Source organism: Carya illinoinensis, chromosome 15 (assembly GCF_018687715.1).
Source record: "Carya illinoinensis cultivar Pawnee chromosome 15, C.illinoinensisPawnee_v1, whole genome shotgun sequence".
NCBI classification, from domain to species: domain Eukaryota; kingdom Viridiplantae; phylum Streptophyta; class Magnoliopsida; order Fagales; family Juglandaceae; genus Carya; species Carya illinoinensis.
Window position 1 is genome coordinate 38,183,176 of NC_056766.1, and position 19,609 is coordinate 38,202,784.

Here is a 19,609-nt window from a genome sequence, read left to right on the forward strand (position 1 = left end):
CCTACTCCGTCTCCTTCCCCCACTCCCTAGTCTCCCCTTTCTATCCCAGCATCTCCTAACCCCCAGATTGAGCCTCCCAAGCCTCCCTCTAGGCCCACTGAACACACCATGATTACGTGCTCCAAAGCTGGCATCTACAAACCTAATCCATAATATGCCAACCTTCATGACCTTACCACCATTTCCAAAGAGCCCAGAACTGTCTGCTCTGCTCTTAATCACCCTGGGTGGTCTCAAGCCATGCTTGACAAGTTACAAGTCTTGTCTGACAACCACACGTGGACACTTGTTCCTCATGACTCATCTATGCCTGTCATTGGTTGCAAATGAGTTTTTAAAACTAAATTCAACATAGATGGTAGTCTTGATTGATTGAAAGCTCGTTTAGTCACCAAAGGCTTTCACCAAATTGATGGTATTGATTACCATGCAACTTTCTCACTTTTTATTCAACCAAGCACCATTCAGATTGTTATCACCCTTGCCCTGATCAATCAATGGAACATTTGCCAGTTGGACGTCAAGAATGTTTTTCACCACGTTGATCTTTATGAAGCTATCTATATGGAACAACCTCCAGGTTTTATCCACCCAATTCACTCTTCTCATGTTTGTAAGTTAAATAAAGCACTTTATAGCTTAAAACAAGCGCCTTGTGTATGGTTTGATAAGTTCAGTAGTTTGCTTCTCACTTATGTCTTTTTTTTTTCTTTTTGGTAGCACTACTGATTCATCTCTATTTATTTATCATTCATCTCGTAGTTGTCTTGTATTACTCCTATATGTTAATGATATTTTACTCACTAGGTCCTCACTAGATTTTCTTAATGAGTTTATTTCAACACTTAGAAGTCATTTTGCCATGAAAGATCTAGGCCCCCTTCACTATTTTTTGGGTATTTAAATCACTCCGACCTTTAATGGCCTCATATTGTCTCAAACCAAATATGTCATTGATATTTTAGAATGAGTTCAAATGACTGATTATAAGCCCATGAGTACCCCCATGATGACCAAGTCCAAAGGTTTTATCTCTACTTCTCCTTTTCTTGACCAATTTCATTAGCGTAGTATTTTGGTGCTTTTCAATACCTTACTCTTACACACCCTGATCTTTCCTATAGTGTTAATTTTATTTCTCAATTTATGCACTCACTAAAAGAAGCTCATTTTAAAATGGTCAAATGCATTCTTAGATATTTAAAAGGCATTGTGGCTTTTGGTCTTCATTTTAGCTCAAATTCTACGCTTATCTTTATGCCTTTTTTTATGCAGATTGGGTAGGTTCCACCACTGGATACTATGTCTTTCTCGGTAGCAGTTGCATTTCTTGGTCTGCCAAAAAGCAACCCACTGTCTCCCACTCAAACTTTGAAGTTGAATATCGAGCAATGGCTCAAACTAGTGCTAAGCTCACTTGGATTTCATTCCTCCTCCGTGATCTGGGTGTCACCCTATCCACCTCTCTGTTGATACTTTGTGACAATCTCAGTGCCCTGTACATGACAGTCAATCCCCTTTTTCATGTCTGCAGCAAACATATCGAGATTGACTACTACTATGTTTGTGAAAGTGTAACTCCTACTCTACTTCATACTCGGCATGTTTCGACATCTTTTCAACTTGTAGATCTTCTTACCAAACCACTTTGTCGGCCTGCCATTTTTGATTTTTGCACCAAACTTGGCCTTGTCCCTTGGCATAGTTTGTGGAGGCATATTGACAGTATTAACATACCAACAGGCAAATCATTAAACCAATTACCAAAAGCAGCATCGCCAATGGCTTCAAATCCATCAACACCAGAAGATCAACTTGAGCACTCAAATGGAAGCAACGGCTAGCACTTACCTTGTAAAACCGATTGTGTATCTCTTAGTCATAACAGTTTCCATGTATATGATTATTCTCCCTCCAACGGTAATATACATTTTGTTTACTTGTAAATCATGATATAAATATATCACGAGACTCTCAAGCTTACTAGGTCATTGAGAATATTTATCAAACAACTTATCTTCACTTTCTTTAATGTAGACCAACTATTTTTGCAAGTTAATAGTTTTGTTCTTATAATGGGCTTTGAGATGCTCTCAAAAGGAGCCAAGCAAGACACCCACTATGAGAGATGTTGCCAAATTAATCAGATGTGAAAATAAAATCCAAGCTTTTTCAACATCAAATAATATTTGCAGTCGTGAGTTCGTAAGCGCAATCCGGTCACTTTGAAAAAAGTAAGTAAATACGAGACTTATAAGAAAAAAATTAATTTTTTAATAGTGGATACTACTATTTTTTAAAACGAATGCGCGTCGCTTATACATTTCACAATTGTAAGTAGGGTTACTAATTCAAAAATTTTATTCAAAAAAATTACGAAGTAGGTTTGGATAGTGAGATGAGAATTTTTGATTTTCGATGAAAATTTAAAATATTATTTTTTAATATTATTATTGTTTTAGAATTCGAAAAAGTTGAATTGAGATTTAAAAACATTAAATTGTTGATTATATTTTGTGTGAAAATTTGAAAAAGTTATAATGATGAGATGAGATGAGAATTTTGTATCTCATCAAATTTGCCAAACCTGCCACATGTTTTGATATTATACGTCAGATTGTAAAATAATTCTTTTATTATAAGATAGATCTAATTATCACATCAAATCACATTTTTTTATAAATTTATTTTTATAAATTTTTTTTGTAGCTCTTACACAAAGTAATGGGCTTTCAAACTTGGGCTCCATTGTTTATATGCCAAGAGGCCCTCTAAAAATCCAACCCACACTCACATCCCAAATTCCCACCCTCTCGCTCGCTGACCGGCAGTCTCACATGCCCTATAAATATACGAATAGGAGTGCTTTTTGCGTTGAAAAATGAGAGAATCACAGACCCAGACGCTGCTTTCTACACACAGCGGACGTTACAGCTACCTCTAATACGCCATTCATTGCGTTCTCTCTCTGATCGTAGAAACCCTTTTTGCATTGAACTCCTCTCCGTCCTCTTCCGCCCTCTGCCTCGGTTTCTCAGAAGGAATCAGCTAAACGTCTTCTTCGTCGATTCCGAGCACCAAAGCGGCATTGAATACTGTTGGGGACTCTTTCAGGTATGGGTTTAAAGATTTTGAGTAGGCCGTTTGGTTGGCGAAAAAAATGTAGGAAAAATATATTGTTTTGAAAGGAGGATTCCGGATTTTGGATTCTTAGATTCTTGGATTCTTTTTTATCCGGGGACTCCAGAGGACAGTAACGGCCGTACTCTACTGTGTGGAAAATGCGCCATACTGTTGCTTTCCAATGTTTTTTTTACGGGTTTTTGGGGAACGAAGCGGAGGACTGTATTTTGCTCTTGGTCAAATGAAACTTTTGGCGTTCTAATGTTTTGTTAGTGAATTCTTGATTGTGTTAAAGGGCCAAAGGCTATTTCTTTTGACCTTTTTTTATGAATTCGGTAGATATTACTAATGCGAATATATTTTTATGTTAAAAATTAAGTTTGTCTTGTGAATGCTTCTTTCTCTACTATTTGATCGCTACATTCTGTTTCACTTTCTTGTTGGGTGTTTATAGTGGTGCTCGGTTTTGTTATTTGACCATCAACGCAAAACTATGATCACGACACATCTGCATATTGTCAAAGACTTAGACTTTTCCTAGTTATTACAATCTTGGGGCTCTTGTCAGTCTTACATTTGCGTACTTACTGTTGTCGCGCATAATGTCAAAGATGGTTTTGGCTAACCTTAAAGCCTTGGTTCGATGGAGATGATAATGTTGGTTGGGTTACCCTGATCAAGGCAAGTGGTTTTGAGTCATTCTCTTTATATACAAATAAGAAAAAATCTATTCATCATCAATTTTCTCATCATCCCTTGATGTGGCATTAGATGATAGGTTCATAAGTGAGATATAATAAATAGTTTCCAATCATCTAATGCCACATCATGGAATGATGAGTAACATTACTCAATGGTTTTCATTGACGGTTTTGTTTTGTTTTGTTTTTCCACTCAATATGCGGTTAAGTTTTCTGTCTCTCGTTCTATTCAAAATTCTTTATTTTCTTTTAATTTGGTGGCTATGTGGATGCCTACTTGTGTTGAGGATCTTGTTTATTTATTTTTTTGGATATGTTTTTCCAATTAATAGGAGAAAGATTTATTAGGTATAATAAGTGGAAACTTTTTCTGTTCCTTTTGAAATACTTAGAACTTTAGACTGAACCCTTGGAAATACATGGGTCCGAGCAATGGGATTTTATGAATGAACCCGACCTTTTCATCATCATGAGAAGAGTTATCTTGTTATTTGTTGATCAGTATCATATGGGAAAAATGGGAGGCTATTTACATTTGAATTGCAAAAGATTTGGGAACTCCAATTACTAACAGATTTAGGATCTCCTACAACTAACATATTTAGGAATGGTGGGTCCAACCTTTATACATGGTTCTCTAGAGCTTAATCCTATACCATGAAGTTATCGCAGCAGAAATCCTAGAGAAGCCTTTGTATATTCCTCTCATGTTCCGATCTTGCTGTTGCTCTCATTGCGACTCTCTTTTGTGTCTCTCTTTTTTTCATATTAACTACTAGGAATTTTTCATACCTCTCAATCAATCGATTTCTGTCTTTCTTTGTTCTCCAAAACTTTTTGCTTCTTCATAACCTAAGAATGAAAAGGCCCGTGACTCTTGAAGATTTGAAGGGCTACTCTCCCGCCCTAAATGATTCTTTCAACAGACTCAAAGAAGAGGTCAAAGCTGTGGCTAGGGATGAAGAAGAGGAACTTTTGTTGCTGACAGAAAGAGTTTTGGATGAGTTTATTGAATTCCAAGTGAGAAAAGCGCTTGAGGAGTCATATAGTGGAGAAGAGTCTGTTGGAAGTGTTAATTCCAAGCTGGCTCTTGATTCGATTGATAAGGAGGATGTAATGAAGATAAAAGAAGAGGATGCCTAGAGTTATATACGAACCACAGACTCTGTTTGGGATCAGCAGTGCCTTCCAATGTATCCATTAGGGAAGCTCTCATGGTTAAATCCTTTCAAATTACTGCATGAGAGCTCCTAACAATTTAATAGGAGAGCGATAGCTGTCGTATATATTTCTTTCAAGATTTTCTACATTGACATGCCCATCCTTGTGCGAATTAGTATGTCTTCATGTACCATTAGGCGATAATTTGATATTTGATTTCAATGTCTCTTGTAAGTAGTGGAAGTAGAAAATTCTCATGGAACTCTATTGAGATAATAATTTTATGGGATTGAATTAATTCAAGTTGAGTTGTGTAGTATGATTTTAACTACCAACAAAGAGGTGTACTAGTACAGATTAAATATCTGGACATTATGTCATTGACCTTTTCAGAAGATTTCTGATTGGCTTTGTCTCAAAGACTTTGCAAGTATTGAGAAGGTTTTGAAATTTATATAAGAGAATCGAAACTGTTGTATGCTGTAATTATCTATTCTGAACTATTGTAATCACTGTTCAGTTTTTAGTTGCGTGTGGGAATGGCACAGACAAATTCTGGAGATTTTCAATTTCTTTTTGGATAATTTTTATGTCACTTAAGCTCACATCCATCTAGTAAAAACCTAGAAAGATGCCATACACACACACACTGCCCCCCCTTCTTTCCCCGGCCACACGCCACACATGCATGCTGAGTGTCCATGCATGGATGTGTACGTGCTTGCATATAATTCAATAGGCTTTCTGTATTTTGGTTGGGTTGCCAAATATTATGGAGACGGAATTTGGTTACAGCATCACATTGACATCACTGTGCTGCATGGGCTCAAATGAAGTGGCCTTTTAACTTGGTTGATGGCTGGTCTTAAAGTTTTAAATATTTGGTGCATCAGCCTTGGCTTGCAAACCACTGCATTAACCAAGTATACATGTATGTTTGACTCCATGGGACATTGCCTTTCTAGATTAAAGATCTTACTCACGCTTTAAAATGAACATCCTGCATTACCCTACTGAGCACTAGATTAATCAAAAAAATCTATTTTTTGGTAAAGTATAATGAAAGAAAGTAATAACGGGAAACGAAACAGATATTTACGTAGAGCTGTGGAGGCATGAAAGCTCTTGAATTTTTCTCAATGGCCGCTGTGTTCGCACTCTTTCTCCTCATAATGCCTCTCTCTTAGTTGGTTCCTTGCATATGATGGTCAATTCTAGTATGCGAATGAACTCTAGCATAAATGGCTCTTCATCCTCTCACATGAATGGGGCAGGGGGTAGGTTGTGGGTTTAAGACGTATCAGGTGCATTTTTTAACTTACTAATAAAGAAAAATTATGATTGACAGTTCATGTATTAGGAGATTAGAGTTAGAAACATTTTATACGTGCGTTTATTAAGGAAGATAGCTTGTATAGGGCTGCTGGGACATCTTGACCATGTTTGGTTAACATTTTTTTCAAATTTAATTCAAAAACATCTTTCAATCTCAAAAAGATTTCATCTTTTCATCCCATTTGCTTAGATTTTGGGTGTGGATGGTAAGCAGGTCTATACTTCTTGGTTTCAGTAGGACTCCTTACGAGCGCTGTTTCTAGCCTGTCATATTGGACTTATGATATACTTTCCTAAAAAATTTATATTTAAACAAATTTTCAACTCTACACTTTCCCAAACCCCAACACCAAGCATATCTCAAGAAATAAATATTCATGATTTCCTATCTACTTTCAACGCCGATAAACAATACATTTGACAAAAATCCTCTTAACACTCTCAAAATTTCTCTTAACCAGCTAGATGCCTTGAGGACCAACATTATGCTTCTCAACTTGATATGTTGTAAAGGGTGGCAATGAAGCAATAATATTTGGGGTACTTTTTCCGGAATTGTTTGGAATGGGTGTGGGAAATCAACGTTGTGTGTCTGTGGAGAGTGAGATTATGAATGGTTAACTAGTATGATAGAGGTAAGGAGAAGATCTTGTGGGTGCTAGTGATTCAAAATCTGAATACTTGGATCTCATTCTTTGAAAGGTATATATGCTGTTACAGAGTATCCTCATCTGATTGATAGTTCTCCACAATTTTTGCTTAGGCTATCTAAGGGGTATTCAAGTGACCATCCATGGGGCTTTTTTAGTCAGTTATTGAACACATAATCCTCGCTGCTTGATCTATGTTTGAAGAGATGTTAAGACTTATGGCTAGAAGTAGTAGTACTCTGGCTTGAATATCGGAAGGTGGTGAATTGGATTTCACATTGCTTGGGACGGTGAAGTCTTACCCTTTTTGCCTAATCTTCTGTGGCTATCTTGGGGCCCAGATGTGGTTTGGGCATTGTGGCATTACGTCTCTGTAAACTGTAAATCTTCCAACGTGATGTTATTGTCTGGGAGACAAAAGGATGCTTGACTATCTTTCAACTTGCATGGAAGGAAGGTTAGTGAGGGGTGATGAGTTGGCTGTCTCTGTTCTTCTTTAGTTTGTGGGCATTGGTTGTGCTGGTCCATTATACATTGCTTCTTTCCTTGAAGGCTGGACTTCTGACCTTGGAGGGGTGATGGAGTTAGCTGACTCTGTTTGTTCTTCTTTGAACATGTATGCTCTTAAGGAGAATCTTTATGGTTATTCATGGTACTAAGGTTGCTGTTGAGTTCTTTAGTGCATCCTAGATTGGCTGGTTTTGAGGCCAAAATTTCCATAAAGAGTAGCATCCAGATCATTCTGCTTCCGAAGAACTGTAGCCTTTTCTCAAATTTTTTTTTTTTTTTTTTGGGGTTGTTTGCCTTTTTTGTTTAACAAACTAATTAGCATTGAATTCCTCCTCAGGTAGTAGTTCTGCATTTCCTTTCCTTCATTGTAATAGCTTCTCATCTTTCACTGTTTGTTTGATCTCAAAGATGCAATTCTGGGTTTCTGATTGTCACCGTCGTTACTAATATATGAATATGTTGTTGGGTGCAGAGGCTAGTTTTGCCATGGAGAGCTCTGATGATGAAAAAGATGGAGTCCTTGGGAATTACATTCCAAAAGAACTGGCCCATGGTTTGGCATCTAGCGGAGCAAAATTTGTGGATGAAGTACTTAATAGCCAAAGTGAACACTGCTTGGAAAATTTTCGCATGGATAAGCATGTATTTTACAAGTTGTGTGATATTTTGCAAGCCAAAGGCTTGCTACGTCACACAAATCGAATCAAGATTGAGGAACAATTAGCCATTTTCATGTTCATAATCGGCCACAATCTACGTACAAGAGCTGTGCAAGAGTTATTCCGATATTCAGGGGAAACCATCAGTCGCCATTTCAATAATGTTTTGAATGCAATTATGGCAATTTCCTTAGACTTCTTTCAGCCTCCGGGTTCAGAGATCTTGGAAGATCCAAGATTCTATCCATACTTTCAGGTAACTTGGATTATTGGTTTGATTGGGTTCTCTTTCTGTGTAATTTTTTTCCTCTCATTATTAGTAATTTTCTGGTAGGATTGTGTGGGAGCAGTTGATGGTATCCATATTCCAGTTATGGTAGGTGTAGATGAGCAAGGACCTTTCCGCAATAAGAATGGCATGCTTTCACAAAATGTACTGGCAGCTTGCTCATTTGATCTCAAGTTCCATTATGTTCTAGCCGGGTGGGAAGGCTCAGCATCAGATTTACAAGTCCTAAATTCTGCACTGACAAGGCGAAACAAACTGCTGGTCCCTGAAGGTAGGGTGTATATTGGAATCAGTTGTTTTAGCAGAATGATAGAATGTCAAGTTTTGATTTTTGTTTTTGTTTTGTTTTTTGTTTTTTGTTTTTTGTTTTTTTATTTTTGTTTTTATTTTTTTTCCTGGGGAGGGGCGGTGGGATTTTTTTACTTCCATTGCTGAGTAGTGAGTACGAAATATTAATGTTGGTGTTGGCAGGTAAATACTACCTTGTAGACAACAAGTATGCAAATATGCCAGGTTTCATTGCCCCATATCCGGGTGTTCCATATTGCTTAAAGGAATATCCGAGTGGCTATCATCCACAAGATGCCAGAGAGCTATTTAATCAACGACACTCATTGTTACGAAATGCCACTGATCGGATCTTTGGCGCTCTGAAGGCACGATTCCCTATATTGATGTCTGCACCTCCATACCCATTACAAACACAGGTCAAGTTGGTTGTGGCAACATGTGCGATACACAATTACATCAGGAGGGAGAAACCAGATGATTGGATTTTTAGGAAGTATGAACAGGACAGTATGGCATTACAAATCGAGTCGTCATTACCCCCCTTAGAGGTGGAACAACCCATTATGCACATTGATACCCAAGCCCTGGACATTGGCGTTGAGGCGGAACAACTAGAAATCACTTCACAATTGCGCGACTCCATTGCAACTGAAATTTGGAATGACTACATCCATGATTTTTCAGCCATGTAAATCATCTTTGGTAACAGTTTCAGGTTAGGATTGAAATTATTTCAGGATCGAGAACCATATGAAGATTTTGGTTGTGATTCCATGCTGTACATTGGCCCTTCTGTTCATAGAAAGGAAAGATATCGGTAGATCAATCATTTCAAACATTGCATTTTTAATGTAAATATTTTAGTGTTTATTTTGGGTGGCCTTGATGCTTGAAATTTACCAAGTGAACAACTGCAGGTGGCGACTGAACGGGAAGTTGATCACAGATTATCCGTGCATTACTTCTGAGAGCACAACCAATCTGTTGATATTGATTCTAAAAGTTTGATCTTAATTTTCTGAGGATCATTAACCATCGGTGATCCGTGTGATGTGGGCACGTTAGACGGTTCTTGAATTTAATCAAGGGAAAGACATGTTGCGATTGCACGACTTCAGAATTTCTCGTCGCCCTCTCCAGAGAAATGCTTGTAGAGATATTATAAAAAATTAATTTTACAAATTAACGTGATTTTATATAGTTTATCAGATTATAAAATTATTTTTAAAATAAAATAGATTTAATGAATACTGTATAAAGTTAAAATTATGATAGTATATGAGATTATTTTTATATAATCTTCTTAGCCTGATCTCACTTCAGACCTGCACGATATAATGTCGCAGAATGGAGTTGGGCCGGCTGTGCGTGGATTGCTCCTGTACCTGACTGAACTGAACTGCTGAATGAGTGCATATACAGCAAGGTTTGAATATACCAGCTACAGACTGAACGGCCAGCCCAAAAAACTCTGAAGTAGCCAGTTTGCCCCAAGCAAAGTCTCTCTCTCTCTCTCTCTCTCTCTCTCTCTCTCTCTCTCCAATGGCTCTTTGTGTCAGTTAATAGTAAATACAAAGAATCTGTCAGTGCAGAATGCTGTGTACCATGTTCATAGGGACCCATTACACAAAAGAATACTGATCCGATCAGAACATTCTCATGAAAAAGAAAACCTAACGAGGGGGGGGGGGGGGTTGTGGTGGGTATGCATGATGAATAATGCCCTTTCATACCGGGAGAAAGTGGCTTAACTTACAAGGGTTCTTGAATCAATCAGACAAAAAGCTATCATGGATTCTTTGTACTTGAATTGATGCATTGTTTTGCATTTTGTGAGACCCATATGCTAGGGTGCAGAAGTCCCAGATCACATATGCATTGCCCCACTATTTCAAGTCTTGAAGCTTTCTTGGAACTTCAAATCAAAATCCAGTTGAGCATGCTAGTTATTGTTGCCCTTACATGGTTCACAAAGGATACTACATATTAAAGAAATCTAGATTTCAGATAGGGTGTCCTTTACTCCATTCATACTGAAGGCAGGACGGCTGAGAAAGACAGTTGCAAACTTGTATTTTTATTCATCCAGTACACTATTGAAGTGGGTTACACATTAATGAAAAAATATTAGTATTTTAACCTTTTTAGAGCTATAATATAAGCTCTATAACAAGTGGTATATTGATACACCAGACTTACAAAGAGCAAAACCTTACAAATTGCAACACCATAAACTTGGGTCATATTGATTTGTTGGGACTCAGGCAATGTCAATGAGTGCTAACATGGGCATCAAACTTTTCACATGAATGGTAGCCCCAGATTGAGCTGTAAAGTTTTGACATGCCCCCCCTTACACTGGTATTGGTGGTTATCATCTCTCACCACATCCCTTATTCCTAAGTTTGGTAACTACCTTCCATGAGATCACCTCATTCCTAACGAGACTTTTTCTATTCATTTCATTTCAAATAGGATAAGGTATATCCTACTCATAAACTGACGTGAATTCATATGATATATTAGATCAACTTTATAATAAAAGTATTTTTCTTTTGATAATAATGACAAATAAACCCACACCATAATTTTTTCCCCATTTGGCACCAAGAATAAAAAACTGTGATGCTTTGCTTGATATCACAGTATCACTGTTGGTAAAAATAAAAAACCGTGTTGACTAATGAAGACTATCAGCTCCTAATCATATCTTTTAAATTGAAACCAATCAAGAGAACTAATCAAAAAAAGATCCATAACCTTTGACTAGGTAATTAAGAGGAAAAAAAAAATGACGGCCTTTTTCCAGCAAGTGGTGTGGGCAGTTTCTCTGCTAAGAAAAGAAAATACAAAGGATTACTGACTTTTCCAAGTCAATTATGATCAGTTCTATATAAAATGATAAAATTGTATCTAAATTCTCAGATGAATATTCAACATTTTAAAACTTCAGAGAGGGATAGAAATGATATTTCCCAAAACCTGAAGGGACATTTTGAAATTTAGAAGGCAGAGTGGAAAACAGAACAAGAACATTAATCATTTCAAACACAAATTTTCTTACCCGAATGAAACCCAACCATCACTTTCCTTTTCTCAATCTCCCCCACAATCCTTGCAAACACTTCAACTATAATACTCCCCACATTACATTTATCCTCTGATATTACTCTATTTCTACTTTATCATAAAGTAAAGAGTCACTCTCTCTCTCTCTCTCTCTCTCTCTCTCTCTGGGAGAGGAGAATATACACAGAAGAAAGATAGAGAGAGAAATGTTGGATCCAGCAAACAACATGCTGCCTTCCCCCTCATCTCCAACTATCTCCTCCGTTTCCTCCTCCGATCTTGACACCGAGGTACCCCATTAACCAAAAATCTTCAAACCCTTGAAAAATCTATTCTTTTTCTTTCATGTTATCCAATGCATTCAATTTTTTTTTTTTTTTAATTTTTCTATAGATTTTGATTTGTTCCGGGTTTTTTTTTTTTTTTGAGTTATGAATACTGCAGTCTACAGGGTCCTTTTTTCATGATAGAAGCACAACTCTGGGGACTCTAATGGGCGTGAGCTTCCCTGCCATTACCTTCAGAGCCCCATCTCAGCACCGGGACCCCCAAACGTCCGTTTCGGTGTCCGTTTCCGCAGTGTCCCGGAGGACCAAGAAGCTCAGGAAGAACAAGAACAACGCTCAGCCACCTCAGGCGATGGTAGAGCGGCGGCGGAGGTGGTGGCAGCTTTGCAGGGACAACGAGGCAAGGCCATCCTCGCTAGGCGAGTTTCTGGAGGTGGAGCGGAGGTTCGGTGACGGTGCGTTCTTCGGTGCGGCCGCGGCAGAGCTCGAAGGCGTGGTGGCGCTGCAGCAACAGCATCAGCAGAGGAACGGGAACGGACGGCTGTTGTTCGCCGACGGAAGGGTTCTTCCGCCTGCCGCCGATGGTGATGATGGGGCATCGACGGCTGGGTCGCTCTGCAGATTCCCGGTTTCACTCAGTGGGATCTGTAGTGGCGGGGCTGGATAAAATTATTATTTTTATTATTATTTAATTTTTAAATCCTTTTTTATTGGATCTTTTTGTTCATTGGAAGGATTCTTCATTGATGGTTAATGATTTAATTATTCTCTTAGTTTGTCTTTTTTTTTTTTTTTTAATTTTTTTATATTTAAGCAAACAAGAAAATCTTATTTAAAATAAAAAAGATGGTACATGAAAAGCGTGTGGTTTCGTTTTATAACAAACTCTCCAAAATAATAACAACAATACAAAATGATAGAAAGAAACGAGGGTTTGTGGGACCAATTTCATGTTCTCCATATGCTACAAAGAGTTTTTTAAATCTATTATTATTCTATTAAAATATTAATTTTAATATTTTTATTTATTTTAATAGAAAAATAAAAGAAAGAAAGAAAAATATTTCTAATATCCCTATAAACGTTCATAGACCACAAATAAATGTTCCCGTCTCAGATATCATTAACGGCTACCATCAGTACAAGCAAAAAAACATTCAGATTTCATAGCCTCGGCGATAGAGCACACGTTGCCGTGCAGTTTGCAGGATTTATACAAAGGGATTACGAAGAAGATGAAAATCTTGAGGGACGTCAACGATTCCAGTAGGTAAGCTTGGGAACCCATAATCATGTCTAATAATAGGGCAGAGGTGGGTTTAGATTCGAGATCTATGTGTAATTATGCTGCTGATTCGAGGTGGGCTAACCTTCGGCGATTTCAGCTGCTGAGTTCAACTGAAAGAGAAGAAGCAGCAGGCAGCAGCAACACGTTAAAGCTTCAGCTTTTCTTCTTGCGCGGGGGAAAGAAATGGGAAGATGAATTTTTTATTTTCAAAAAAATATTTAGCCAGCCTCTTGAGTTGCTAGATTTGGCCAGTCAAATATCTTTAAAAAAATTTAGTTGCAAGCATAATTATATATTAATATGTACATTAATTTAATATAATTAGTTAAAAAATAAATTTTATTAAATACAATACTAATTTAAATTTTGAATATAAAGAAATCAATATTAGTACACAGATTAGTACGCGAATTTACTTATACGTAACAAAACTCAATAATTTTTGGCTATATTTACTGTTTATTTATTGAGTCTATTACAATGTATTAGTTGTGCACTCTAACTATTCTTTAACTAAAATTTAACTTTGTTGAGTCTATTACGAGTGCTCTTATAAAAAGAAAATAAGTTATTTGTGAAAATATGCAAACAATGGAACCACCGTCGGTAGCAGTGGAACCTCCAAAGTGGTGGATGTATTGTTGTTTATCGTTTTGAGATGATTTTTAGATAAATCTACAATCTCTTTTTTAAGATCACCGGTTAAGAAAAGCGACAACATAGTGAAAAATACATCATCGGATAAACTGATCTGCAGCCAATCATCTTTGCTTCTTTTGCTTTTATATTTATTCGTCTAAAATAATGCTTATGTGAGATGAAATAAAATATTTTATTAAAAGTTAATAAAATATTATTATAATATAATTTTTTAATATTAACTTTATTTTTAAATTAAAAAAAGTTAAATTATTTATTATATTTTATATAAAAATTTTAAAAATTTATAATAATTATATGAAATAAGACGAGATAATTTTAGCAGTTGATGTTATCCTTTTAGCATGTATATACATACATATATGAAAAATTCATCAAGATATGAGTCCCGATTGGATCTCGATAAATATTTTTTTTTACTTAATAATTAAGTAAATATCTTTTAATGATATTGTAAATTTTTTAAAATAATATTTAAGAATATATAAAAAATGAATGAAAAATAATTAAAAAATATTTTTGTTCGTCTTGGGACGGGACTCGTGCTATTGCTCTACATATATATGGCATTTGTCAAGAGCTTTTTCAATGCCAATAGGTTTTGCTCAATTGACAAATGAGTGCTAATTCATGGGCTTTAAAAAAAAAAAAAAATCCTTTTAGACTAGTTAATTTTCCTTAAAATGGAAAATTGAGAGACTTTTTGGCTCCTAGGATTATCCTTAAATTTTTTAATAATATATAAATAATAAGTGACACTTATAGAAATTGGTTTTATGCAGGTGTCTACTGCAACAGTAATGGCTATCAAATTTACTTTAGAATAAAAGATAAATATATATTTTTCAACTTTGTAATTTAGCAACTGATTGTTCAAGTTCCTGGAATTTAGCTCTACCCCGAAGTTTAAGGTAGTGATGTCAAGTTTCACTTTCAGATATAATACCCATTGCTTTAGAGTAAAGGAGTGTGAATTTTGATTAAGTTTTTTCTACAAGGCTTTTATTTTATTTTTTATTCTTTGGGTCCTGAACTTGTCAAATTATCGAAGCATAGTCAGTAAAGCAAACATCCCAATGGTCTTTCTATTAAGAGTAATGCTACATATAGTCGTGAAGTACACAAGTATCGTATAGTCATTTTGAAAAAGAATATGGTTCACTATTAAAAAATTAATTAATTTTTCATGTAGATTTCATATTTATTTATTTTTTTCAAAGTGATTGCGCGAAATTTGCACACTCATGATTGTAACTATTATTTCTCCTATATTAAACATATCTTTCTTTTGGAGAATGTTATTAAACTGTAAAATCCCATTTGCATAATATTTGGGATCAAAATCCTAAAACCTTGAATAATTGAGTTCAATCCCATGATTATTCGTATCCTAAAAATTATATTAATCTAATAACAAAGGAATGTACAAATGAAGGGTTCTTTAGCCTATGGCATCTACCTATGGACTAAAAGGGAAAAATACACTTTATCTCAAATTATTAGGAATTTGGTACTTTTCATTATATAAACTATTTACACTACATTGTTCAACCAACAAAAGCTGATACATTTACCACAACATAGAGTCAAATTTTAATGAAGAGTATAAAGTGTCGATTCTTAATAGTTTGTAAAAGAAATGTGCAAAATGTATTTATCTCAATAATAGTAAAAAAATGTAAGGAGATTACTCACCCTCTTAAAACAGGGACAATTTAGCTGAAAGCAGCTTTTCTGGCTTGGCAATCTTTTTCCTACACCACTGGAAAAAGCACAGAAGGTGAACATATTTTTTCAATCAAAAAAATTTAGAGATAGAAGATTGCAATTTTCTTGTAGAGTTCTTTGTCCAAATAGAAAATTTAGGGAGGTTTACATAGTGAGTTAAGATGAGATGAAAGTTGAATAAAATATTGTTAGAATATTATTTTTGTTTTGGAATTTGAAAAAGTTGAATTATTTATTGTATTTTGTGTGGAAGTTTGGAAAAGTTGTAATGATTAGATGAAATGAGTTGAAATGTTCTCTCAATCCAAACAAGGTCTTAGAGAGGATGCTAAAAATTACGTAGCAGTTTGAGGGGATTTGTTAGTGAGCCCCCGGGTTAATTTTGGTTTGTAACCTTGTGCACAAATTGATCAATAAAAGCTCAAACCGGTATTTTAATCAATTTCAAAGAAATAAGTTGAGATTTAAGAAACTCTACCCGATAATAAAAAAACTGCAGAGGAACTGCAAGTCCTCCCCCATGCTTGAACTTTTGGCCATACAATTCAAAAGAACCAAAGCGCAAGAACAGGGAAAATTTGTGTGTTCTTCCCTTACATAAATCCTTCAAGTTTTGGAAGTAAGGAATGGTTCTTTTCAATTTCAATCCAACTAGATGCAGGCATTTTCTTCACATCCCTAGCTTCCATTAATTCTCTCAGCATCCCTACACCATCCCAATTGCTCAAGCCAGCAAACAAGTTGGATAACACTACATAGGTTGATGGATCTTTTCCGTCCAGATGTAATACATGCTCTGCCGCACGCTTCCCAATTTCCATATCACCATATACATGACAAGCACCGAGCAAAGTTTTCCAAACTAGCACACCTGGTTGGGATGGCATTCTTAAGATGAATTCCTCAGCTTCTTTGATACGTCCAGCTCGACCTAGAAGATTTACCATACATGCATAGTGATCTTCTACAGGAAGGATTCCATAATCACGGGTCATGGAGGAGAATAACTCCCACCCTTCATTGATAAACCCTCCTTGGCCACATGCATAAAGCACACAAATGAAGGTTATGTAATTTGGATGGATATCCTTCAGCCTCATCTCATCGTAAATCTCGAGAGCTTTCCTAGCTTGGCCGTTTATTGCACATGCCATGATCATGGTCGTCCATGAGACAATAGAATGATCATTCATGGATTGGAAAACTGTCCATGCGTTGTCTACACACCCACATTTTGCATACATATCTAGTAAAGCATTATCTACACAGACATCAATGTCAGTTCCAAGCTTGATTCTCAAGCCATGAACTTTCTTCCCTTCCTCCAATGAAGCCAAATTGGCACAGGCATTCAAGGCAGTCGCAAGGGTAAACTTGTTCAGTTTTACACCCATCTTCTTCATCTCTCCAACGATCTCAAGTGCTTTACTTGGTTCTCCACACTGCAGGCATCCGGCGGCCATCTGAGTCCATGAGCACACATCCCTCACTGGCATATCGTCAAATGCTTTAAACCCTTCAACCAACTTCTGATTTTTTATATACATATCTGCCAAAGAGTTCCCCACACAAATCTCGGCACCATAACCATATCTGACAAGCTGAGCATGAACCTGCAATCCCAATTTAAAGTCACAAAGGGCAGCCAACCCGGTAAGAACACTGGCAAATGTGAAGCTATCAGGCTTCACACCTTCACAAATCATTCGATACCAAAATTTGGGCACGTCTACATAAGAGAACTGCAAAAACCCAGCCAACATGGCATTCCAAGACACAATATCCTTAGTTCTACAATTCTCAAAGACTTCCAGAGCCCCTGGCAATTCACCATGTCTTATCAAAGCTGTCAGGAATGCATTCAGCAAGAAAATGTTTGACTCAAATCCCAAGCGAACAACGAACGAATAAAGTTGATATGCCTGCGCCAAATTCTCCACTAAGGAGCATGCTTGGAGTGTGCTGACGAGGGTGAACTCATTGGGCTTCGTCGTTCCATCACGGTGCATACGGCAAAACAAAGAAAGAGCTTCTTTAGGACAGCCATGTTGAACGAGACCCGCAATGACAGCTGACCACGACACGACATTCTTTTCGGGCATTTCCTCAAACAGTAGGAGACCATTGACCAGATCACCGCATTTGACATACATATTGAGCAAGTGATTACGGAGGAAAAGAGAAAAGGGAAGAGAACCTTTGACGAATTTAGCATGAATTCCTCTTCCGTGATATGAGTCGGATTTTTCGGCATATCTACGCAACAGAGTAGAATAAATTTCTTCCTCGGCTGAGTTTTCAAAACTGTACGATGCAAAAAACCTTCGACAACATTGAACAAAACAAGGCAACCTTGTGGTTATAAAGAGAAGAGTTGGACGGGGCATCTATGTCTAGACTTCATGCTCCCGCACGCTGGCATAGCCTGTTATTATGTACTGTAAAACTTGGAATCAATGGGAATATAAATTGTTCACTACCTATACCCATTCTGCATGAATAGTTGATGAATATCTGAATGCTCCAAAGAACCTTTCACCTACCATTGCAAAGGCTGGCGGTAACGTAGAACGTGAACGAGCTTGGAAGCGTTGCCCATACCTTTATCTGTATCACAGTCTGCTGCATTATAATAAGGAAAAAAAAGCTCATATTCCATGTCAAACTGATTAAAAACCGTAATATCGATCTGTGTATAGGAAGGTGGTCAATGGTATTCCAGGTTGCTTGGGAGGTTCAAGCGCTAGCCCTTTGTAATGATCCAAAATGTTTGTTTACACCCAACAAAAATCATATAACAACCATTTTTCTGAGCTCCCGATAGGCTACGAAATCACGATGCAAAACACAAAACAGCACAAAAGAAAATCAGTTCACAATACCTCCGCTGGAGAAAAATCAAAGAAAGAACCAAATATATTCACCGGAAAATCTTTCCGACCAGATATCATGTGTTTGAGATTTCTTCACGTAAAACCTGAAGATAGATATGGTACTAGGGTAGAAGAGAATTATAAAGTGAGTGTTATTTAAATAGATTGAGATTTTAATTAATATTTATATACTCTATAATTGTTAATATTCTTTAAAAAAAAAAAAAACCTAAATGTTCATCATGGTTTCTTTTTAATTAAAAAATTTGAGTATATAATATATCAATTTTAGTAATTTATGGTGAGATGTTTTTATAAATTCTATAGTTTCTTTTTCTTTTCTTTTTTTAATAATTTTAGAGTTTTAAAAATTCATCTTGCCTTAATTTTGTATCTATATCGTGTTTCTTTATTAATGATTAAACCTAATTAATCCTAAAAAACTAAGTCCTGGATCCATTCAAATAATGATGAGAAGAAATCTAATTTAGTAAAAAAGACTGGCAAGTTTGGTTGCCAGATTCAGTTGAGATAAACTTAATTCAGTTTAATTTTAAACTGAGTCTAACATCTAAATATTTAACTCTAAATTATTTAACTTTTCTCAACTCAAAACTTCTTTACACGTGAGATCTATAATTTTTTTCAACTCAACACATTTTTATACATGGACCTACAATCTTTTTTAATTTTTCATAAATAATACTAAATTTATCTTAACATTTAAATACATTTTAATTCATTTTAGATGGGTCCCACATAACTCACTCCACCTATTTAATTAATTACTATTCATAAAGAACTCAACTCAACTCAACATCTAAATGCAGCCTAATTGTCTTATAAATAATACATTTATATAGCTATTTTATAATTCATTTTAAAAATAATTAATGTAAGAGTATTTAGTGTCGCTCCATCGAAAATACTAAAACATTTTGTAAATGAGTTTTAAATATTACAAAACCACCCATGTTGAGTTTAA

The 19,609-nt window shown here is 36.1% G+C and overlaps 3 protein-coding genes across 9 annotated transcripts; 2 read left to right on the top strand and 1 right to left on the bottom strand.

The window, feature by feature from the left end:
* Nucleotides 1-2,862: 2,862 nt before the first annotated feature.
* Nucleotides 2,863-9,839, top strand: LOC122297264 (putative nuclease HARBI1). 2 transcript variants are annotated; one of them, XM_043107276.1, is made up of 5 exons: nt 2,863-3,114; nt 7,953-8,395; nt 8,474-8,699; nt 8,900-9,434; nt 9,637-9,839. In XM_043107276.1, the coding sequence occupies exons 2-4, from the start codon at nt 7,967-7,969 to the stop codon at nt 9,409-9,411; spliced, it is 1,167 nt and encodes a 388-aa protein (XP_042963210.1). In that variant the 5' UTR covers nt 2,863-3,114; nt 7,953-7,966; the 3' UTR covers nt 9,412-9,434; nt 9,637-9,839. The 2 variants fall into 2 exon arrangements, 1 of the variants encoding a protein (XP_042963210.1); XR_006238703.1 differs by having other exon boundaries at nt 2,864-3,114; nt 8,900-9,536.
* A 1,912-nt stretch (nt 9,840-11,751) lies between these two features.
* LOC122297265 (uncharacterized protein At3g17950-like) lies at nt 11,752-12,848 on the top strand. Its single transcript, XM_043107277.1, has 2 exons — nt 11,752-12,078; nt 12,233-12,848. The coding sequence occupies exons 1-2, from the start codon at nt 11,995-11,997 to the stop codon at nt 12,740-12,742; spliced, it is 594 nt and encodes a 197-aa protein (XP_042963211.1). The 5' UTR covers nt 11,752-11,994; the 3' UTR covers nt 12,743-12,848.
* A 3,385-nt stretch (nt 12,849-16,233) lies between these two features.
* On the bottom strand, nt 16,234-18,744 carry LOC122295393 (putative pentatricopeptide repeat-containing protein At3g15130). Of its 6 annotated transcripts, none has more exons than XM_043104402.1 (3): nt 18,634-18,742; nt 18,295-18,373; nt 16,234-18,176 (listed from the first exon to the last, which is right to left on the bottom strand). In XM_043104402.1, the coding sequence occupies exon 3, from the start codon at nt 18,136-18,138 to the stop codon at nt 16,345-16,347; it is 1,794 nt and encodes a 597-aa protein (XP_042960336.1). In that variant the 5' UTR covers nt 18,139-18,176; nt 18,295-18,373; nt 18,634-18,742; the 3' UTR covers nt 16,234-16,344. The 6 variants fall into 6 exon arrangements, with proteins under 6 accessions (XP_042960336.1, XP_042960337.1, XP_042960335.1 ...); XM_043104403.1 differs by having other exon boundaries at nt 16,234-18,189; XM_043104401.1 differs by having other exon boundaries at nt 18,295-18,370; nt 18,634-18,714.
* Nucleotides 18,745-19,609: the final 865 nt, after the last annotated feature.